The 23,896-nt window shown below is 49.0% G+C and overlaps 1 protein-coding gene across 2 annotated transcripts; it reads right to left on the bottom strand.

Moving 5' to 3' along the window:
* Positions 1-1,162: 1,162 nt before the first annotated feature.
* GDNF (glial cell derived neurotrophic factor) lies at positions 1,163-22,712 on the bottom strand. 2 transcript variants are annotated; one of them, XM_055791598.1, is made up of 3 exons: positions 21,189-22,712; positions 19,622-19,819; positions 1,163-4,024 (listed from the first exon to the last, which is right to left on the bottom strand). In XM_055791598.1, exons 2-3 carry the CDS (start codon positions 19,791-19,793, stop codon positions 3,540-3,542), a joined length of 657 nt encoding a protein of 218 aa, XP_055647573.1. In that variant the 5' UTR covers positions 19,794-19,819; positions 21,189-22,712; the 3' UTR covers positions 1,163-3,539. The 2 variants fall into 2 exon arrangements, with proteins under 2 accessions (XP_055647573.1, XP_055647572.1); XM_055791597.1 differs by having other exon boundaries at positions 19,721-19,819.
* Positions 22,713-23,896: the final 1,184 nt, after the last annotated feature.

The raw sequence follows: 23,896 nt of genomic DNA, 5'->3' as shown, positions 1-23,896 counted from the left end.
CACTCAAAGCTTTTGATATGGCCAAGCAAGACTTGAGCATTGGCATTGTGCTTCCCCATCCATGTAAGAAAAGACAGAAGGTTTGGGCTATATGATCAGAGATTAACCTTCAGAGCACCCCACAGTCATGTTCTATGTCAGCACTCCCTCCAGCTCTCAGAAAAGCACATGGCCTCCACTGAACATGAAGCTGCAGTCATGTTCATGCCAGATGATGTGTGCCATACTCAACCAGCCTGCAATCAGCTGCCTTTGTGCATGGTGGATGGCCTTCTGCTGCAAGCAATGGAGGCGGTGGCATGTGAGGAGGAATGCCTTCAATATTGTGTGCTTCAAAAGCAGTGCTTGAGAGCTCTGCTTTGTGTTCCAGTGACTGGGCTAAAGCTGCGTGCATGGCCTCTCTCGGCACAAATGAAACCAAGGCATCCATATGCTGTACATTAAGAGAAAGGGTGTTTGATCTCCTGCTCACTGGCTCACTGCTCAGAGGCTCCCACTTCCTCTCTGTAGCAGTTTCGAGGAGTACAGTCTGCTGTCAAAACCTGTGAGTCTCCATGCGTTTATTGGCTCTGTGATGGGAACTGCAGCACTTAATGCAAAACAGTTGACAAAATGTTGCTGGCCACAGCCACAAAACCTGCCCTCATCTTTTCCGTGATGGTGGCAGGAAAGATTGTATCAAGTTGTGTTTTCCTATTTAAAGATGAAGAGGAAAGGACTGCCAAAGTGGATGGAATTTACTACAACCGAGGTAACGCCTGGGTTAGCAAAGCAAAATGCAAATCTCCTCGTGCAGGAATGGTGGCTGTGCACAGCCAAGGCCACCACGAAGCCACTGCAGCTCTGCATGGGCAAGAGACAGCTTGGGTAACACCAGGCTTCAAGCCTGCCACTGGGTTGATTACTGCGTTGCTGCCTACTGTGCTTTTCCAAGTCATTTAATGCAGTGGCCCATTAATGTTAGGTTCTCCTAAGAAGCTACAGGCATCTCTGGTCCTCGTTAAAGATGCTGGTGAGATAGGGGATGACAGCTCCACTTTGTAGAGGACTTGCTGGCTCTTCAGCATCGTGCCATGCAGGTTGGAAACCGGGCAGTACTGTAACTTGTACCACTTGAAGTGGTACAATGGGGAAGAAGCACCAGCAACAACCAGGCAACAATAGAAATGAGTTTTATTTTGTAAAAAGTTATAAAATGAATATTGTACAAAAATAAAGTCTGTAGAGAACTTTGGTTGATTAACACAAATGACTGAGACATAAATCGCAGGTGAAGTAAAAAACTCCAGAGAAGCACACTCCTGTCTAAAAAAAAAATTAAAAAATCACAAACTTTACCCTTTTGAATTTTGAACGTAGTGATTTGCTTTGGTTGTGGCCCCTTCAAGCTGCACAGAAAATGCTTTGGGGCAAGTTTTCAGCAGCTGGGGTAAGTGAAAGCACACCTCTGAGCGCTGCCACTGATCAATTGCCCAGCAGTGCAGCTGCCCCTCAGCTTAGCAGGTTTCTGCTGCCCAAGTCATGCCAATGCTGGTGGTGGTATCCGCTGTACCACCCCTGCCCAGCACGGAGGGTAAGGCATCCCCATGGCAGTGCAAGAACGAGAGCCCTGCAGGTGGGCTCTGGGGCTGCCCTGTGTCCACCCAGGAAAGCAGTGGAGGTCAGGGCTGAATTATATTTCATACACCTGGTACATCTTTCTATGCCTGTTCTGGACCTTTTTTGACCTCTAGACCCTTCTTCTGTGGTGCCCCAAGGGGCCCAGGGCAAAATGAATATGGAGAGCTGTTGCAGCATAAGATAAAAGGTCGGACCAGCATTTTTTGGTTTTCAGTAGGGATTTCTTTTTCTTCCTGTTGTTTTTGTGGGAGTTGATGCTTCACTGGTTGTCAGGTATGTCTAGCGACCTGCCCTGCTGCTCCTTCAGGTAAAAAGTCTCCAGAATGAGAGCCTGCATTAGCAGTCAGGTGTGAATGCTTTTGCTGTACAACCTCCCTCATCCTCATCGAGACTGTTCTGCTGTGTAGGTGCGATCCTGTAATGTTTCAGCAACTTATACAAAGAACTTTGGTTATTTGAACACAATTGCTTACCTGTAGGTTATATTAAATCCAGGGCTAACTAGTAAGAGATACTTAACCTCTTCTATAAGGAAATATGGAAGGAAAAGCTTAAATAAGTATAACAGGAAATTATAAGGCTAAATGTGATTATTTCCCATTTGTCAATGGTTATAGGAGGTCAGTTGGCAAAAAGTGATAAAAAAAATTGTGGCTACATTTAAAATATGACTAGAATTGGTTTTTCTAACAGATTGCTAATGCTGAGCCAAGTCCTGCAACCCTCACTCTTCCACAGCCATTGCTGCTCCTGCAAATGTATGACTGCAGTAATTTTCAAGAGCATTACTGAACAGGAGGAAGGGCTGCAGGCTTTGGTACTACATTTTGTGAACATAATCAGGATTTTGTTTCAAAGAGAAAAAGGTAAAGTAAGTGATTTTTTTGCATTCAAGTTAACACTTTCAATCAAATGCATGGACCGTTGTTCCCAACTTCATTGTCTCTCTGTATCTTCCAAGCACCTTCTAGTTTGGCACCTTTGAAAAGAAACTTCAATAAATAAGGAAAGGAGACTCATTACTGAACTGTAATAAATAACAATAACTTAATCTCAATAAATATCTTCTGTATATTTATGTCTCTGGATGGATGCATTGCATCAAGTAGTCTCTGCTCACTCACAATGACCAAATAGAAACATAGTTACGCAAGTGACGTTAATTCTTTGTAAACCAAAAGAAACAGGTTTTATGTAGGCTGGGCTTGTTAGTTCTCTTACTATACTAGGAAGAAGTGCTTAACAACTCAACTTGTTTTCATAGGTAGCAGAAGAACAAAATCCTGCACTCATTTTGAAGAAACATGAGATGGAAATAACCAAACTTAACCAGTAAATGGAACTGTTTAGCTTTGTATTGATACTGGCCCTACAGAACCTGAGCCCGGGCATTTTGATATTTGCCCAATATCCCCTTACTTACAAGTTAATCTTATTATAGCTCAGAAGTTGCCCTAGGTGCTTAGGAATCACCCTTCAATGAGCAATAGCACAAAGTATCTTTCAGTAAAGCTGATGGCACAGAGGATGAGTAAGGTACTCCTAACCTACTTCGCAGCTAAGCTTCGTAGCAGAGATGGTATAACTACAACACAGTGTGGCGTGGCAGAGTTGTGTTTTAAAGTACATTCCTCATGGATCTGAGTCTCACTGATGGTGGACTGTGTTGAACGGGAAACTGCACACGCCATCCAGCTGTTTGCATCTCCACCCAAGCTTTTATTTACTGTCCCGTAGGATGTCAAAAGCCTTCATCCTAAAATGCCACCTCATATCCCCCAGGGGCTCTCAAGACCCCTTATTTTATGTTCTTGGTCCTCTTTTTCCTGCTTTGAGCAGGCGCTTCCCCGGGAACCTTGGTCCCTCTCTTTGCATCATAGCAGGAATGCAAAACTGGTGCTGCCTCTGGCGTGCAGCCGTCAGACGCATCCACACCTTTTTGCGGAATGTTTTTTCAGTATGTGGTAAACCAGGTTATCATCCAAAAAGGACAGGTCATCATCAAAGGCTGTGGGTCTGCAACAAGCTTGCCTCACTTTGTCAGTGACTAGTTTTTTCTTTCGGGTTAAGTTTTTCAAGATCTTGTCATAGGTGGTCTCAGCTGCATCACAAGATCCACTGCAATACCGGAAAATTAGTTCTTCTTTGGTTTCGTATCCCAAATCCAAGTCAGTCACGTTTAAATGTATTTCTGTTAAGACACATCCTCGATTTTTGCCCTTTTGACTCCTCCTTCCCTTTCTGCTGGAATTCTCTATGTTCGTGGCTGCATTTTGCCGGTTTCTCTCCCTCCTAGAAAAAATTGGAGTCTGTTTATCCGGCGACCTCCTCAGTCTTTTAATGGTGGCTTGAATAAAGTCCACTACCTCATCAAACTGACCTGGATAATCCTCTGGCATATTTGCTGTTTGGGAAAGAGAGAAAAGGCTTTGTCACATGTCAGTTGTCATTAAGTTTGTCCATCCGTGGTTTAAAAACATTAGACATACTGAAGCTGCTCTGCCATCACTTCAGAGCATGCGCCCAGGACCCACAGAAATCAAGGAGAATTTGGAATGGTTTAGATCATCTTGGAAACTCATTTGGGGAAAAATAAATGAGATTATGTATGTATCTCTCTAGGTGATTGCTGATGCTTGGTAGCACTCTAGCACATCTTTCAATGCTGAATGAGCCCTGTCAAAGTCGAGGAAAGGAAAAGCATGTCATGATACAAATATTGGTTAATGGATAGGTGAAGCTACTGTAGAGAGGTTATACAGGCTCTTCCCAGCAAAGCAGCAAAAGGATGAGGCTTTTTTAAAGCAACTTTGTGATTATAATTGTTAATTGTTGTCTTTGCACACCAGCAGCGGTTAGTATTGCCAAAGTCACCTATCAGTAAGGTTTCTGTGTACAACAGAAAGAGAAATTTCCTGGGGTACCAGGCTCAGGTATTATTCCTGGCTGTATGACTGCTTTTTTACTGCTTCTAGGGGATAATTGTTATTGGAGCTTTTGAAAATTTCTCATGGAAGTATTTGTATTACAAGATGTTGATTAGACTGAGTAGAAACAGGACAGGATAGAGGTATGATAATAATTTTCAATAGAAATGTTATTAAAGCATTTTCTTGTTGTGAAGTTAAAATACATATCTAATTTTTCACTTGATATATACTCTACCAGTGATAAATTATTCAAATAAATGTTTAATTTATAAAAAATAATGAAATATTTTTTATACTAGCAGAGTGTATAGAGAGTGAGATTGAATGTGTTCCCAAATGTTCTCAGATTTCAGCTTTTCAGCATGATTTGCAAAAAAATCGCATTTTGAAATCTTTAAACTTCCCATGGACTAAATCCCTCAATGTGATCTGCTTTAGTGAATACAAAGATTTAATGGAGGGTCAGGCTGTCAGGAGCCCGTGTGTAGGTGCCCTTACATTGTATTACTAATGATTGTCTCTTAAATATATAAACTACATTGCAGTATTGAGATTTATTTTTTTCACATTTAATGTGCCAAAAATCAAGACTTGTGGACTCGCTTCCTTTGCAGTAAGACCTAAGAGGATGCTTCTTTCCGTACTGAACCCCTAAGTGCCCACCCACACAACAGACCAATGCGAAAAACCTGGCCCTGCATGTACAGGAGCTCTGTCTCCAGAAGGACCCCTACAAAGATCCCAGGAACTGCAGACACTGGGAAAGGCAACACCCAGTGCAGTGCACCTGGCCAGGGGTTGGTACCTCCACTGGGCCATGAAGGCTTTCAGCCAGTCAAGGTGCTGAGACAGAAGCAGCTCCTCCAGCAAAGCTCAGCGCTGCATTTTCTTAATGAGCAGACAGGAAATAATTAACAGACAGGAGCCCTAATGAGAGACCAGGCAGCACACATACCCAGCTCATACGCAGTGGTATGGACCCTGGTTAACAGGAGAGAGGAAGACATGAGGCTGCCTCCCACTGTGTAGCGAAGGTGCACCTTCATATTCTCAACAAAAGCACCAAGTATAGAGGAGATGAGGGCAGCAGGATCTTAATCCTGTTACTGGAAAAACCTGCTGAAACACAGTGCATCTGCACATAAGGAAGAACATGGACCTCTTGCCAAAGCAGCCACATCCTAGAGGCCCCTGTCCATGACAAAAGAGTGATGGATCAGAGGTATATGGTTTTTCACAGAGAGCTCCTGCAAAATCATATAGACTGGTGAAAAAGTAATGAAGGCAGGCAACCTTGTACCCTCACACAATGAGGGTGGCACACGGGAAGCAGGATCCTATAAACTGTAGAATTTGGGACTGGAAGAAGTGAATTACACTTTGTTTTACAGATATCCATGCTAAAGGCAAGAATCTTGCAGACCAGTAACTGTCAAAAGACATGAAAGAGGGATGACTATACAGCTATATGGGACCTGAACAAGGCAGGACCCTGCACCAAGCCCCGTATTCCTGTGACACCAATGGCAAGTGCACCCTTCTTGCACTCCTCCGTCATTACCTCTGTAGCAGGTACCAAAATACCCACCATAAGCTATAGCTACTGGAGGCAGGTAGCTTGGATAGATGTTTCTCAGATACACCACCCAGCTCTGCTGCAGGACAGGCTGGCCTGCCTACACCATACAAATGCTGGCTTAGTGAGCAAGGTCCTGGTCAGGGCAATAGGTGGGCTACTTTCCTTAACAGCAAGAAGATACAGACACCTTGCTAGACTCAGTCAAGCAAGATGGCCCACATGGAGCTGGCATAGCCCTCACTGTTCAAGTACAAGCTTGGCCCTGCCACAGGCACAGATGGAGAGAGGTTTGGCCCAAGGCACTTGTTGCTGTGGGACTGGGTGGTTTCTAGGTTTCTTGCACAGAAGCTAGGTTTCTTAGATTATAACCCAATAAGGGAAGGATGTGGCTCTGAGGAGATGGCTCTAGCTGTGCCATTCTCCACTCTCACCTTCAAATAACTGCTCTCATACTACTGTGACTACCCCAGCCCACACCTCTGTCACATACTCCTGGCCCACCCCTTGTAGCAACAGTATGACACAATGAGACGTTGGCTATGGAGAGTAAAACACAACTGTCAGGGAAACATACGAGGGTTTACTGAAATTCATGTAATGGTCAGCCATCAGGAAGGGGACAGAAGATTGTTACAAGGAAACCCAAACTATATGTGGAGATTCTCGTTTGCAGCCTTCAGCCTCATACTTATCCCAAGCCTGGTATGCTGCCAGTGGGGCAAGAGGAGGAAGTATTCCCCACCTATGAACTGAGAAAAAAACCTGTGGATTACCTGAAAATATAACAGCCCAGCTAGGCACACCATTTTTTTAAATGGCCTGCAATTCAGGTACAAAAATATCACCTATCCCTGCAACAGTGCTATATGCAGGAGTCTACTTTGGTTAAACATTAATCAGACAGTTGTAGGGTTCAGGCATTGTCCTGCCCAAGCCAATCCAAGCATGCTCTGGAGCAGAGAAAAAGAGGGGAAAAGGCCCATGTTCTGGACTATGCCCCTACTCAGAGCCCATGCTGACATCTGCCCTGGTTCATGTGCGATGACTGCCCTGGCTGCACCAGGGGAGCTAATGTTGCTGAGAAACTTCTGTGCTGTGAGTGGCCTGTGATATTTAGGGTGGAGGAAACACACCACAGAAGAGCCTTAAGTAACGCAGCAGCACGAGGTGCCTACACTGCAGAAGGTGGAAACGGTAGGGTGAAAAGTAGATCAAGTAATCAAGCATATCCAACTAGAGGAACCCTACCTACACACATGGACTTGCTGCAGCCAGAAAATGGGGTAAATAGCTGCACTACTGATCCCACTAATCTCGCTGGAGCTCTAACACAAACCATGAAGCACTCCAAGCTGTAACTTGGGTTGAGGTGTGCGTAGCCAATAGGTCTAACAGAGCCAGGGTTCCTTGCCCAGTTCATTCTCTATTGCAACATCAGACCACTTGGAAGACTCACTGGGAGGGATGCCAGCACTATGAGTAAGATGAATGCCAATTTTATGTCTCCAGGGTGGACTTCCCCTTCAGCCCAGGTGACTGGAAAATATCCCAAGCAGATATCCAAATCTACTGAGAGAACTCCAGCAGTGAATCCCCTGTATTTGGAGATTACATCACTGGAGGAGACACAAGACATGTGGGTGGTATTAGGGAACTGGTGGGAACAGTAGGCACAGAGCTGCTCTCAAGAAAATGTGCTGGACCTATTGACCCTAGCTGGTATCTGCTCACCCACAACTGCACACAGTTACACAGTTTTGTGGGTGCACCCCATCGACACAATGGCAACTGCATTACTGGGCTACTCAGTGAGTCCTTACAAGCTGCTGTAAGCCACAATACCCTCTACCTGTGGATCCCCAAACTAGTCATGATCAATGCAACGATGGCATTGATTCTGGCAGCTTCCGACTGGACTGCCAACATACGCCAAGGCTGCTTCCAAAACCTAGCACTGTTTGAGGAGCACATCCAGTCCCCACAATCAGCCCGCCTCTGGCTGCTACAGCTCTGAGTTGTTACACCATCCCACAAAGCCAAGTTTCAACACACACTCAGTGGCACAGTCCTGTGCTCTCAGCGCTGCGTCAAGAGCAGCTGGAGCCACTAACCACTGAACATGGAGCCAAGCAACAGGGCTCATACTGATTGTATGTGGCTTGGTGCTAATTTTCTACTGCTTAATGAAGCATAGCCGTCAGCATGACTACAAACAGTGCTAGGAGTGGCTCTCAGGGGTCTGAAGGAAACCTTGGCAGCCAGGAGTGAAGTGAGAGTTGACTTAGCAGCCTATGCCAAGGTGCCAGTCATGACTTAGCTGGGATATTCAGCTGTCCAATAAGTATGGACACAAAACTGGGGATGAAGAGGGTCCTGAGCTCAGCTGTGTAGCCAGGGAACACCACTGGACTCATATCGGCCTCCTTAGCACCAAATGCTGCTTTGTAACTGAAGAAAGGCGCTTGGCTGAGAGGTACTTAGTTAACCCTCTGCCTCCTTAGGAAAGTTTATAGTCTCAGAACGAAGGTTAAAAGCCTGGCAGTTTTGCTTTTCTAATACTGCATGGACCACACTAACCTGATCGTGCAGCAGACAGAGCCTTCCATGGGGATTTCACACCCCTGGGAGAAGCACATATTATCATCCCTTCCTGTAACATACACATGCATTCACACAAACTGTGTGGATTGTATTTACACATACACAGATACAACTTTATCTAATTATACACGCACATATTTTTTCAAAACAAACTCATTTACTGACAACATTTGCCTTCTGGTGGAAAAGCTGAGAGAACAAACATGACAGATGCCTGTCACACTGCACAAAGTGCCAGCAGAAAATGCTGAGATACTATGGCAATAGAAACAGTTAAGATCTCTGAGCAGTAGTCCTTCCCTCAAGCTCCAGGGTGTGAAGGAATTAGAATTTAAAAATCCAAAGCCATCGAGGATAGGATGGGATGGCATGGGATATGTTGGCACGGGATAAGAGAGATGGGATAGCCCACGACAGCATGTGTTCAGTATAGGTTACCAAAGGTTTGCTCACACATGTGCTGCACCTCAAAGCCGGTGTTTCCCAAGGGAAAGAACAGTATGTCCTGGAAATGTAGAATCCTCCCTCAGGGAACACAGGCTGTCTGTGTATCTTGTTCACAACACGGGAAAAAGGCTAGCAGACCCCATTGGGGCAGTGTGGGGGGCTGAGCCCCACCACTTAGGACTATGGTGCCAAGATTGGCACAAAGTCATGAGGTTTTGTTTGGGTTTTATGTCATATTTCTGGAAGCTGTTTCCTGCCTGTCCATCTCCCTAGGGAAATCCCTTGAAGGCAGTCTGCACGTGGGCACGTGCACACATTTTTGCATCACCTCTGTCTATCGCCACGCCAGCAGGAGTGTGGGGTAGGAAGCAATGCCTGCGGGAGCTGCAGCCAGCACGTGTGTTCTACTCCCACTCATCTCACTGTCCTGCAGCCCCCTTCCACCTCCTTCTTTCAGTGCTGTGCCAAGGACCTGACGATCCAGGCAGGAATGGGCTAAGCCTTTTCCTCTGGTGGCAACCAGAGCGTGAGTCTGCTTTCTAGCACTGGACTGTCAAGAGTAGGGGGTATGGATGGCAGTCCCTGTGCCAGTCCGCCTCTGGGCACCTTCTCTGTCTCCCATGTCCAGCTAAATCAGGGCTCTCAATCTGTCAGGAGTTTCTCTCGTGACCCAAAAATGAATAAGAAAGCAAAGGGAAGAATGAAACGTCACAGTACTGGTACACATGGGAACCTAGGAGTGACCAGGCTGGGGGCAGAGTTGGTGAACACCAAATGTCCAGAACTCCAGGAGCCAAACAAAAAAAAAAAAAAAAAAAAAAAGAGAAACGAGACTCACTGAAAATACTAATTAAAAAAAATATAGAAAATTGCATCTTCTGCTTGCTCTTGGCTTGCTTTCTGAACCTTTAAGGTACACTCAGATCATAGTTTTGAGCCAACCTCTTGGGTTAGGAATGTCGCTTTTGAATGCAAACTGAAATTCTCACCTCAGTGCTGTTCTCTGGAAACTGAAGCTTTGACCTGCCTGTCCCTGAGCACAGTCCATGTCCCCTGGGCACTGCAAGAGCTGGCAGCATGTACGGGCACAGGATCCTGCAGCCAAACACCCACTGTGGTCCCCACTGGCCTCTGCAGAAAGCCACCCTGGAGCTCTGCTTTTGGCATACAGGGAAATATGCCTTCCTCCAGGCATCTTCCCCGCTGCAAACCCCCCAGAAACTGCCTTTGCATTTCTAATTAATTAGAGACACTGTGTGCCAGCAGGACCAGGATCTGATGCCTGTGCTTTTTGGAAGAATAAATTATACAGTGTTCAGATGTTCAGATAGACATCTACAAAAAATAGGTCTAAACAAATATCCAAACCGATCTCGTCACATTCTCAAGAAAACAGTCTCCATTAAGGAATTATGGACAATTTATTTCTGCCTGTTCACATGTGACCACAATTACATTTTGTAAAACTAGTCCCTTGATTTCACTAGCAACAGATTTATTTTAAAGCCAAATAGTCCCCCGCAGTGGCAGTAACCCAGCATGGTAGAGCAAGAAACCCTCAGTTCATACCTGACCACAAATTGTTTTCAGTAGGAACAGATGGATCTTCAGCTTTTGAGAAAAAAATCCAGTTACTCATTTTGGTGCCTGGTTATGGATTTAAAAGGCTAGCTACAGTCTCTCCTGACTATGCAGTCTATTATGGCTTACAAGAAAAGCTTAAATTCTATTAATTGCAAAATAATGATTTACGTAAGTGGGTTTTCTTTTTTTTTTGGGGGGGGGGGGGGAGTGTTCCTTTTTTTCCTTTTTTTTTTTTTTTTAAATCTCATAACACATGATATTTTAAATTATTTGAAACTTCGTATTTTCCATACTGGTCTTGGGAAAATGTAATCACATCAATGCAGTCTTACCATTGCACTTCGCATATCCTGAGTAAAAGTGATGTAACAGAAGTCACATAGGGTATACTCAAAATGATAAAATTTGGTTTTTGTTTTATATTGTACCTTTTATGCATGTGTTTGTGGCAGTGTATAGTTACTACATCAGAACATCAGGCCGAACATTTAGCAGAATTGCCAGGATATTTCACTTAAGCACAGCTGTTGTTCAATTAGAGAAATCCAAACAGCAGCATTCAGACTCTAGTTTAAAGTACAGTTTCAAAGTTCAAGGGGGTTAATCCAGCCCATTATAGTGGTAAATAATATTTAGAAAATTCAGATCCAGATATGTGTGAGGGTCCAACGTCCCTTTTTCAAAAACAGTTCTGGTACTTTAATCTGGGCCCTTCATGATTAAAATATTTTATTTCCTTTCTTTCCTGGTTATTTTTTAAGTTTCCTCCAAAGTTATACTCACAAAAACACACCCTGTCCAAACATAGAATTTCTTCATCTCACACCACAAAGGTGTACTTTAGGAGGCCCTCAGAGCAACCCATTTGCAGAAGCGCAACCTTAGCAAGGTTAAAGTCACCAATCTGATGATCATTCTGCTTTGCAAAGTAAACCAGCATCAACTGTGGTGGGAATAAACTATTTATTTCATTGAAAATGAAGTATTTTTCATGGAAAACAAAGCCTATCATGCAGGCATCAAAGCAAAGAAAGGTGTTAGAAATAGTTATGCTGAAAGGTTTTCAGGATTTAAACAATTAAAGTATCACCTCTCTGAGGTATGACTTCGCTTTTGTGCCTTGCATGAAAATCCATGGGGCTAAGGGTGAAATGGAAACCAGTCAGTTGTGTCCATTAGCAAACAGAGCATCAAACACACCAGGGGCAGCTCAGCTTTAAATGTTTAATACAGTTCTGGTTCACTACCTCACTCCCTGCCTCACCAGCTCCCAGGACATGCTGCACCCTCCTGCCTGACTCAGAGAGCCCTTAGAAAAGGAGCCTCTCATCGGTGTCACTTACCTCTCATCAAGGTAAAGTGCTAAACGACCTGGAGGATGACTCCGGGGCCACTCACACCAGTCAGGTGTGGTAAGGCAGCACTAGAAAAAGACACAGGGTTAACCGACCTGGTGTGCTTGCTCCTGATGGAGCAGCCAAGTTTTGTGCTTGTAGCTTGCTAGCTAACCCTGCCACTTCCCATGTGTTGGTCATAATGACAAATCTGCAGAATATTTTGTACTTTTGCACTGCCAGTCTTGGCACTACCTCCCCTTGCATCCTCTGCCTGCTTTCTCACAGGTATGAAATCCTTCATTCCCACCAGAAGATTAAAAGGGAGAAACAATAGGACCATCATAATTACTGCCAGCTGGAGGAATTCCCTGAGAGCAGGGGGAAACAGCAAGGTCAGATGAACTGGGTGAAGCAAAGGAAGCCGCCTTGTGAGCTGACCTGTCCAAAGAGTTTCTTGCTTTTCATCCAGTCCAGGTGGGGTTGCTCACGAGATGCTGCCTGACTCTGAGATGGCACCTGGGGTCGGGCCCCTCCCCTGGCCTCTCTGGGGTGGGCAAAGGAGTGTCCCATCTGGTAGTCAAGCAGCAAAGGAGAAGCAGGAGGATGTGGTCTTGCCTGTGATGCAAAGCTTTGGAAAAACAGCTCTGAGGCACTAAGGAGCAGACGGCTTTCCAGCGGTCGCTCTCGAGGTTTTGTGACAGTCCCTGTGGCAGCTGCCAGAAGCCTGCCTCACTAGGGCCTTGTTGTATGAGGCCGTGTGGGCACCTGAGCACCCACGGAGCAGTCTCTGCACCTGAAGTTATGGCATAAAGAGTGTAAACGGAGAAAAAGGAAAAAGTGGCAGTGTCCTGTCTGGAGCTAGTGACAGGCAAGGCCTGTTGTCTCCTCAGTAAGTTCTTGTACCCCTCCAAATCTATACCACATTGAGTAAATGTCCAGCTTCCCTGGTAAACCTGTGTTTATGCTTAGTTATTTGGTTCTGTCTCTACCCTGCAAGAGCCTCAAATGAGTATGAATGAGTGGGTCCTGAAACCTGTGACCTCTATTAGCGAGAGAGCATGCAGCCAGCTAACAGGCACAGTACTGAGAGTTTAATGGAGGAAATACTGTCAGTAACAAAAAAGTAATTAAAAAAATTATCTTTAGCATCCCTGGTGCAGAAGTGATCCAGCCCAGCCCTTGCATGACATCAGTAAAACCCCACATCGGTCATCCAGCCCCACTTTAGTGCCAGCTCACTGAACAGCAATGGTATTCCTAAATAAATAACAGCAACTGTTCCCAGGCTGCCTGTGCTCTTACATTGCATCTCCTGTTGGGTTTTAGGAGTGTTCCCAAGGAACAACACAGGCAGCAGGAAGGGACCCTATCCCAGTCTCTTCCCTGGGATTAGTAAAGTGGAGCCATCTGGGCAAAACCACGGCTGATGTCCCTCCTGTGGCAACCTCTGCTGCTATCAGATTTTGACCTGACCTATAAATAATACCTGCTCTTCCCCTGTTGCCTTTCGCTACCTGCATTTCAATGTGTTTACAATAGGAACAATACAAAAAGTTTCAATCTTGCAGTTTGGAAATGTGATTATTATAATAAACAGTCCCTGGCTCTAGAGCAGAGGTGTTGCTACTCCACTTCAGAAGGTCTTATGTTGGGATGTGTGGATCATGGTCTGCCAGTGCGGCATGTGCTTGGAAAAGCTAGGTCTTTCCCAGCCGTTACACTGGATACACACTTCCCTGTTGGAAACTTCCTGAGTAATGGCTGATTTTGCCGAAGAGGTCTTACACGCTTGGGAAGGGAGCAGAGGTAGTCCAGATGTTTTTATGTAGCTTGTTAGTTAAAGGGGATATGACCAGCTTGCCTCTGAAAATGCGGCCACCCGAGAAGTTCTGGCACACCACTTTTAACACTGCCTGGCCACGATGCAGGAAAACAAGTATTTTGATTTCAATGTTTGCTTCTTTTGAAGCTTATTCCTGTTCAATAATCATTAAAGCATTAGTACAAGTCCCACTGACTTCAAAGAAATGTATCTGCAGGTTTCAGTTTAAGTGTTGTACCAATACATACAGCCTAAATACCTGCTAAGTCTTACAATGTGGCTTTACTCCTTAAAAAGAGTGCTGATATTTGAAATGCCTCACGTAATTGATTTTCTGTCCTTGATCTTCAAACCGGACATACTGTAATGCATATTTTGTGTCTTCATGCTTTGTTTGTACCTGTCTCAAATCTTTTTGATTCCGTTTTTTTTTCTTCTCTTTGTAATTAGGACTGGATTTCCAAGGATCATTGAAATCTTCCCTTTGATTCACCTTACCAAATACTACTTGATCAGAAATTACAGCTGGTTTTGTCAAAAATGACCATTCTGCAGTGTCAACCACTCTACCAGCACTAATGTGACAGTGGCCTATTACTTGTCATTAACTTACTACCTCACAGATATGAGAATCCACAAGTGTGGTTACGTGATGTTTGGCCTAGGTACTACAATTTTTTTTTAAGTTGCAGATGCTTGATAGTGTGTGTGGGGGTTGAAGACTGGATATTTGCACTATATGTTCCATCCCTGATCATCTGCAGTTGTGGGGAATAAGACCTGATGACCCCAATGGCTTCTCTCAGCCTCTGTAACTTTAAATGTTTCAAACCTACTTACAGTCCTAATCAGGAACAGTATAATTTACAAAGACATCACAACTTATGAATCTGAGGATGCTCTTCTAGTGCAGAAATAATGCCTCCCCCATCAATTCATCAATAGTCACTACACAGCTGAATTCTTCAGATTTTCAAGAAGTGGTTTGCAGCTTTTTGTCTGCAGGCCACGAACACAGGGATTTCTAAAATGTATTGAAGAGGCCTATAAATGGTGACCAAAAAGGGCATATTCAGGCACCTTATCTAGCAACCCACACCTACAAAACATCTAAAAGGACCCACATTTTCAGTGGCAAATTTCTGAGGTCCCTAAATTGAAAAAGCAGTAGAGAAGTAAAACTTGAAAAAAGGATAACTCTTAAAATGAGAATAAAACCATATTTGCCTGCATTTCACTCCTCCCCTCGAGTCCTAGAATACCCTTCACAGAAATATATTCGCTATTTACACCTGAGACTGCTGAGAAATCAGCTTCTAGGACTACATGCAGCTGGCTTTAACCAGATGGGTCCTGTTCTTTTTTTGTCCACAATTTTGCTCATGAATGGGCAATCTTGAATGCTTGAGATTTCTAAATGCCTAGATAACCTGGACATGACCATGCAAATGAACTTTACTATATATATGCTGGCCCAGGGACACAGGCATGCTTGGTCCGACACTGGCTGGATGTACTGGCTGTACTGGATACGCACAGATCAAATGACGCAGTGTGGCACCTGCTCAGTGTGGCAGATACCTCTCCAGTGCACTGGATTTACTGTGCATAGGCAGGTTACCTCTGCAGCTTCTGGCCATCTTAGACTAAAACACGTATGCCACACCATAGGTGTGTTGAGCAGGAAAGCCTGGGCAGAAACATGAGAATTCTGGTTCGTAACACTGAATGTGCCTCATAAATATTGTAGGGAAGGAAATGCACTTGACTGGAAGTTTAATTTAATACTGGTTATGCCTTAGAGAGTCCTACAATATCACTGTTTATTCTAGATACTTTCCATATTAGTTGATAATGTTGCAGCTAAATACAGTAACTTAACATTAAAAACCTCTTAGCAGGCGTATGAAGAATTTTTAACAGAAGTGTAATGAACACATACCACAGTGTGTTACAGCATAACAAACATACTGAAGGAGCTCCAACAATGCATGACCATCCTCAGTAGCCACAGAGTAACTCAGATGTTATAAGACAAAAACCCACTTTTTCCTCCTGTTAGGAGGGAAAAGCTCATGGTGATATTTTTCATTTAATACTACATGCTTACCACTAATTCTTACTAAAGATGCTCACTTGATCAAAAGATTATATATCATATCCTGGACCTTAGGATACTCCAGTCCTCACATACATGTTGATTACGGCCATACAGTGGCAAGCAGTTTTATTCACTGGGAATTGCAAATAAGTCAAACCAAGTGTTTGGCTTCCTTTGCACTGTCATGTTTCCGAAGCTGCTGACTTAGTATTTTGTTTATAATAATTTAGTTTGTATTTCTCCTGTTTGCAGTTGCTATTTAAACTTATGGCGTCCTTCCTCCAGCAGACTGAAGCAAGAGGGAAACAAAGAAAGGGTTTTCTAGCCTTACAAACTCTACAGCTACTCTTCTTTGTGTGAAATAAGCTATCCTATGAGCACTGACATCTAAAACACCTATAAACACTGGATTCATGTCAAATGAACTGCATTTATGGAGGCTACTCTCAGGCCAGCTACCAGTCCACTGAAAAATGCAGAAGCATGCAATTGCCAATACCCTTTGCCATCTCTAATTACTGCCCTGAACAGCAAAGGTCAGCACATTACACCTGATCAGCCCAGAAGGTTAGGACCTTGCCTGTAGGCTGGAAGGAAGGAAGGTTTCCAGCCAATCTGAAAGGAATGGGGTAACATCAGGTGACCTCAGTGCACTTTGCAGACAAATCAGTCCCACCAAATAAGAACACAAAAAGGCGTCAAGGGCCTGGGAAAACAGATCTGTGCTCTAGCAAGGTGTTTGGCCAGTCCCTAGGAGTGGGACATGATCTCACAACCCTACTAACGCCTGCTGCAAGCAGTGCATGGCAGACCTGACCTCTCTGGAGTAAAAGCAATGCACACCTTGGAGCACAATTGCTACTCCCCACTCAGCCTCCACAGGGATTGTTTCAGAGGAGAGCAGTGCACTGCTCTTCGAATGAACACAGCACCCAGTCCTGCTCAGCGCCCACACTGCCCCATGCAGATGAGCCGAAGTGGGTGATGACAGTGCTCCCACCGCTTCATGAGCTGCCTCCTGCAAAGGCCCTAGGCAAAGCAGATGACCAACAGCATCCACAGAGACATTAATACACAGCAAGTCCACCAGCAGATGGGAGGAGGAGCTGTGAGCGTGCCTGCATGCTCATGGCATACTGCACTCTTCTCATGAGAGAAAGCCCAAAGAACACAGGGAAGCCCACATGGTGTAGACATGACTCCTCTTGCATAAATCGTTATGTGTCTTTCATGTGTTGAAGGGTGCGTGCCACCAAATGGTAAGCAGAGAGAAACAAGTATGTTAAAGACGCTGATGGTGATGACTTGAACAAAGTGCTGCTGTGGCAGGAAGGCAGCGAAGTGCTGGATAGGATTGGCCTCATGGGCTGTGTTTGCAGGCTGTTCTCCAGACACCACACACCTTTAAATCAACTAAAAGCAGTGTAAAAGTGGATCAAAGTATTTCACTGCTCTCTTACAGCCGCCTTTCTGCAGGTCTCCACTGACTCATCCAACTTGGCAACATAGCAAAGAGTTTCTGACTTTCAGGCATGGGTGATGCGTAAACAGCTGCCATGCAACCACCACAGGAACTCCCTGGGTTTTCCCCAGTTTCTGTCGTGAAGAACAGCACTTCTTACTTTCCCCTCACAGTCAGGCCCATTTATTTGTGATCCGCAGGGTTAAGAGATGGAGACCAAACTACTGGCCCTTTCTCAAATGACTATCCTGGGCAACAACCTGCAACCCAACTCTGCTTGGCAAAGCCTATGTACGTGTCCTGCAAACAGAGATATCTGGAAGAGGATGTCTATTGATACTACCATAGCTCAAGTAAACACAGGTAACTTGTTTCTTCCCACTCCTTGTCTACCCAATCCACGGGGGATGGGGGGGGGTGGGGGGGGGGGGTGGGGAAGAGGCAACAATGAGAAATTTCAGACGCTGGGAACAGAGAAGACTGCTGCTGCCACCTGACCCCTTGACGTGCTGCAGACAAACCAGCTCACCAGGAACCATATTCCCAGAAGTGAGTTTCAAGATAAAAACAGTTATCATACAAACACTATCACTCTGGAAAGATGGAGTGTTAATGATCTCCAACCCTGCAGCTTCTGCCAGAGCTACAAATTGACTGGCACCACTTTTTCTCTGAGGCTCTTCTTGCCACCAGCAATGCAGCAAGCCTGTGAAGAGGGGACCAGCACAGTGCCTCAAAAGCTGATCTCTGCCTTTTGTGGGACAGTACTTATCCCACCACACAGCTTGCTGTGGAGATCACCACATGTGACAGCCTCCCAGCCCTGGGAGGCTGGAGCCCTGGAAGGAAGAGCTTTTGGCCAACCTCCCTGTGTGGAGGGGCTGAAAGGACATCAGGGGGTGCTGGTCTGCAAGCAGCAGGAGCCTGGGCTGGGACCCACAGAGGTTGCAGCCTAGGCAAGATTCCAGCAGGGGGGTAACATAAGCAAGAAAAAGAAAGAAAGAAGACTAAGTGGAGAAGGAAACAGATGTGTGTGTGGAAAAGGAGACGGGTGTTGGGGAGCGGACGAAAGTGGAGTCACAGCATATGATTCCCCACTCAGTGCCTCCATACTGTGTTAGCCTGGCTGCTCGTGGAGAAACCAGAGCAGGGCTGCCCACGGCTAGAGCTGCAACAGGCACAGGGAAAAGACATGCTCTAGATAAAGAGATAAAAATGAATCCCATTTACTGGATTCTGTCTGCATCCTGCAACGAGCTAAACAGAGGGCAGAGCAAGGGCAAAGGGAGCAACCTCCAAGCTGTGCCTATGCCTTTGCTAAATTAACATCTCCCAAATTCATGTGAGTATTTTGCCACTTCTTAATGAGTCCTATTAACTCTCACTTTAAAAATCCACCAGAGTTAGTTTAACACTCGCATAGCACTGTGAAAATCCTGTATCTGCTATTGTAGGAGACCTATTATTAGCAAGGCATTATTATTATCTGTCATCTGGATCGTAAGCTGTCTTACTGTGAGCTGGTTCATGTGGATTGCTCTGCATGAAGCTCCTAACCCTGCCACTGCTACTCTCCTGTAAATTTCCATGCAGACACACTAATTTCAGAATCAGGATCCAAGGAGGATTTAATGAAACTCGGCAGTCCTACAGGATGAGTACAGTGCCTCCCACCATGGAGCCCCATCTCCATTAGGACTTGCGCCCGCTACGGGCAGTGACTAACTGCATTGGCAGGTCTGAGCAGGGAAAGGGAGGTTGAAGCGGTGGCGTGGCGCAGCAGTTTCAGTGCCTGCCCTGCAAGGTCGATGTATCTGATCCTCCTCTCAGCTCCCCTGCATACAACTAACTTTCCCACCTCTCCAGATTTTTCAACCAAAGGGATGTTATGACTGCTGGGAAGGTAGGGCTGGAGGCTGGGGGGGAGGAGTGGGCATGGCCACTGTAATTGCCAGCGCCAGGCTTTGGAGGATGACTTGTTTTGGAGCTGCTGGAGCCAGACCAGAGCCAGTGATGCTGACTGGGGCAGAAGTGGGGTCAGAAAGTGGGGAGGCCATTTCCTCACCCTGATGCCTAGGCAAAGGGGAGCAGGTTTAGCAAGACAGACAGCAGTGGCTACAAAGGGGAATGTTTCTTACAGTCACTGTGCACAGCATAGGGAGGCAGCAGGCTGATGGGGGAGAGATCGTCTTCAGGCCCCTCTACCACTGAAGGGGGCCCCTTGGGAGGCGTCTTACCGGTGGGCAGGGGTGAGGTGGAGACCGTGTTGAGCAGCACCACGCAGACAGCCACAACATCCCATAACTTCATCTTAGATCTCCTTCCAACACGGGCCCCTGGCAGAGAGAGAGGCAGGGTTAGCTCCCAGCTGCTGTGGTCCCCCCCGTCCCGCCCCCTCCCTGCCAGGCCTGAGACAAAGGCGAGCAGCCTCACACTCCTGATCAGCCAGGTCCACCCTGGCCAGGCCCAGGGACAGAGCAGGGGGAAACAACCTGTGCTCAGCTTGGCGTGTCGTCCCTGTGTCCCCCCCCCCCCCCCCCCTTGCCTCCCAGAGCGAGGGAGGTGGGCTCTTCCCAGCAAGAGGTGTGAGAGAGGGGCAGGCAGGATGGCCTCCAGCCCCTCGCTGCCCAAGCTACCTGCTTTGAGGGATGCTGGCAGGCAGGCCCCAGGAGCCTGTGCCCAGGGGCTTGGGGGTGTGACTGTGTCCCTGTCCTGGCAGGCAGGTCACCTTGTGCTTGTCCTCCTCCAGCACCCAGATGGTGCCAGGGCACCTGTCCCCAGGCTGGGCCAGGGCGGACCGAGCTGATCCGGTGTGCAGGGCTGTGCAGATTTGTTGTGCTACAGGCAAACCTTGCTTTCCCTTTCTGTCTCTTCTCCTTTCTCTCTCCTCCCCTTCCCCCCCCCCTTTTTTTTTTTCCTCTTTCCCCTTTCCTGTCCCCTTCCCAGTCATCTTTCCCTTTCCTTTTCCTCTTTTTCCTTTTGTTTTTCTCTTTGCTTTCCTCCTCACTTGTCATGTTTCCTTCCCCTGCCCTCTTCCTTTTCCCCTCCTTTCCCCGTCCCCTCATCTATTTCCTTTTCCCCTTCTCTTCCCGTTTCCCCTTCCCCTTGTTTCAAGATTTCCTTCTTCATTCCCTCTTTTTCCCCTTTCCTTTTCCCTCTCCTCTTTGTTTCCATCTCCCCTTCCTTTCATTTTCCTCTCCTTTTCCCATTCTTCCGTGTTTCCCTCTCCTCATTTCCTTCCCCTCCCCTACTTTTCTTTCTCTCTCTTTTCCTGCTCCTCTTTCTTTTGCCTTCTTCCTTCCCTTGCCTCCTCTTCTCTTCCCCTTCCCTTTCCCTCTTTCTTCTCTCCTCCTCGCTCCCCGCCGTCCCGCCCGCAGCCAGCCACGCACCCGATGCCCGCCGTCCGGGGGTGACGGCTGCCCCAGCCCGGTTCGCCCCGGCCCGGGCGGCGGGTGGGCGCAGCGTCCGGCCCGGGGGGCGCAGCCCCGCTGGGGGGCTCGGTGGCGGCGCCGGATCCTGCGGCGGGGCTCGGGGCGCGGCTGCCGCCCGGGGCCCGCCGGCACCCGCCGCCCGGTGCGCGCTTTCCCCGCCGGCCGCTGCCTTCGCACCTCGCCGGGGCCGGCGGCTTCGCGGCGGCGCTGTGCCCCCGGGAGGGTGCCCGCCACGGCCCCCCACCGTCCTCCGCGGCCCCTGCCTCGCCCTCACCTCTGAGCTGGTCTCGTCGGACCCGAGATGGACATTAACGCCGGGGAGCCGAGCGGCTGGACGGGCGGTGCATGTGGGCCGGGTCGGGGTCCGACCGCGGGGACCCTCTCTGCGCGAGGGCGGGGGGGGGCGTATGGAGGACGGGGAGCAAGGTCGCAAGTCTGGATGGAGGCAGAGGGGAGCCGCCAGCACAAGCCCCGGCGGCCTCCCCCGCCGCCGGCGCAGGTGCGGTGGCCGCGGCAGGAGCGGCGCCGCGGGGGTCTCTGCCCGCTCCGGCCCCGGAGCCACGCTCAGCAGCGGCGGGAGCAGCCCGAGCCGCGGGGAGCGCCGCCTGGCAGCGGGAGCTGGCTCTGGGTGCTGCTTTTGGGACCCTGCCTGGAAATCTGAGAAAGACACTCCATCAACAACTGCGGGGAGTCAGATGAAGACATCAGGGCTCCTGTAACGCCAGCTGGTCCAGCACCGCGGGGAGCCGCGCACCGCTCGGACACGCACGCAACGGCGGGAAGGAAAAAAAAAAAAAAAGCCACAAAAAAGCCCCCACCACGACAAAAACCCACCCCAGCTCAGGTGGGGAGGTAAAAATTAAAAAAAAAAAATAAAGAAAAATTCAAAGCACCCCCCTCAGCCTGCTGGGAGAATCAGAGGCCGGCGCTGGGATTTGTGGAGCCGGTAGCAGCAGCAGCGAGGCTTCCTCCTCCAGATCGGGGGTCCCGTCGCGGCGAAAGCTTAGATCCAGGCGGGGACCGCGGCGGGAGGCCGGGCCGGTGCCGGGGAGCGCCCGCTCCGGCTGCCCCGGCTGCGCTTGGGCGCGCCCGGCTCCCCGGGCGCCGGCGGGGCTGGGCGGGGGGCGCGGGGCCGGCGAGGCGCGGGGGGCGCCGCACCCGCGGGCGGAGGGAGCGCGGAGCCGGACGCGCGGACGCGGGGGCTTTGCCAGGGCGACTCGGCGCCGCAGATGGATTTATAGGGCCCTTTGGCAGTGACGCGCCCTTCGCTGATTCGCTTTCAGACCCAAACACACGCTGGCCCCCCGCACCGGACCCCGCGGAGCCTCCAAATATCTCCCGGCTGAAGTCACCGGCCCGACATACCGTGGGCTGCGCGGCCGCCGGCGCAGCCCCGCGGCACCCGCTGGCCCCGCGGCGGCGGCGGGGCCCGGCCGAGGTAACCCAACACCGCGTCCCGCCCGCCGCCGCTCCCCGCGCTGCCGCCGCGGCCGGGCAGGCGGAGCGGCGGTGCCGGTGGGGAGGCCGCGCCCTCCTCGCCCCTCGCCGGGCGCAGGTGCCGCCGCCGCCGCGGATCCCCCCGCCGGTGGCCGCACTCGCCGCGGGCCCCTCCGCGCAGCCCGGCCCCGGCGCGGGGGGCGGCGGGTTGACTCGCCGGAGGCCGCCGCAAAGTCGCTGTAAACAGTCTCGGCTTTCAGCCCTGCGCCGTGTATTTATGACTCACCCAGTTGTCCGGAGGTATGAGGTCCTCATGTCGCCGGTGCTATGAAATTAACGCGGCGCAGCCCGGGCGGGCGGCGGGGGAGCGCGCAGGGCTTGTGCGGCGGCCAGCAGACCGCTCCGTGCTCCCTGGGCTCCTGCTTTTTATAAAAAAAATATATCTTTTGCTTTTAGATATTTTTTTTTTGAGGGTTTGGGATGGAGCAGCGAAACTCCTAGGAGACGAGCTCCCTGCCGCAGCGCGCCGGTACAAGCGCCGAGCACCGGAGCTGCGGGGACGGAGGGACCCGCGCTGGGCACGGCCGGACCGGCGGCAGAGCTGCCCCGAAAGCTGTAACCTGGCTGCGGCTTTGTTTCCGTAGTCCCCCCCTCTCCCCCCCGGGTGTGTGTATGTGTGTGGTTACGGTTGTGCAATTCACATGTGTGCGCACCGGCTCGTCCCTCTTTCCCGCGAAAGGCGAGCAGCCGCCGGGCAGCCCCGCCGGTACCGCCGCCCGGGGGTCCGGCTGGGAGGGGATGGAGGCGCGGGGCGCCGAGCCCCGTGCCCCGGGCACCGCCAGCGGCACCGCGGGCTGCCTTCCCCGAGTCCGCCTCTCCTGGGCCACCTCGCCTGCTGTACGCCCCTCTCCCTTTCCCATCTCCTCCCCGCCGTCCCACTCCTCTGTGTATGTCCCGGCCAGCCCAGGCCCCGCAGGGGGAGGATGCAGGAGGCGGGTGGGACCTGCTCCCGCTGCCTGCCCGGGGCTTTCTGCACAGCCCTTGCTACACCCATTGCACCCTCTCTGCAAGGAAGCAGGAGGACCTCAGGCGCGGACTCCGCAGCCAGGCGTGTGCACGCCGACAACGCCTGTTTGCTCCTCTTCATCGGTGTGAAATGTACTGAGACCTCCAAGCACCCAGTTCTGGATGAGATCTCAGGACAGGGGCCTGAGAGGGTCTGTAGAGGGGGTCGTGGTCACCTCACTGGGTGTAACAGGAGTGAGGTGCTATCCCTGTGCCCTCCACCATCAGAGTACCAAAAGTTTTAAAGATGTGTTTATCGGAAATTTGGAGGGGTCTGCTAGTGTCATCTGGATGGGCTGCCAGGACAAATATTTCTGCAGGAGGCGTCTTTTAAGTTTCCGTTGGAGGACAAGATGGAGAGATGAACATGAACCTCCTCGTGAGGCCCACTGGGCAGCATGGCGTTTCCATCCTCCTGCTGAGGGGAAATTTCACAACTATCTTCCACTAAATGGGGCATTTGTGATGAAGGGGGCAGCT

This window comes from Falco peregrinus, chromosome Z (assembly GCF_023634155.1).
Source record: "Falco peregrinus isolate bFalPer1 chromosome Z, bFalPer1.pri, whole genome shotgun sequence".
In the NCBI taxonomy this organism is placed as follows: domain Eukaryota; kingdom Metazoa; phylum Chordata; class Aves; order Falconiformes; family Falconidae; genus Falco; species Falco peregrinus.
Note: the sequence above shows the minus strand (reverse complement) of the source record. Positions and strands in the feature narration are given on the sequence as shown.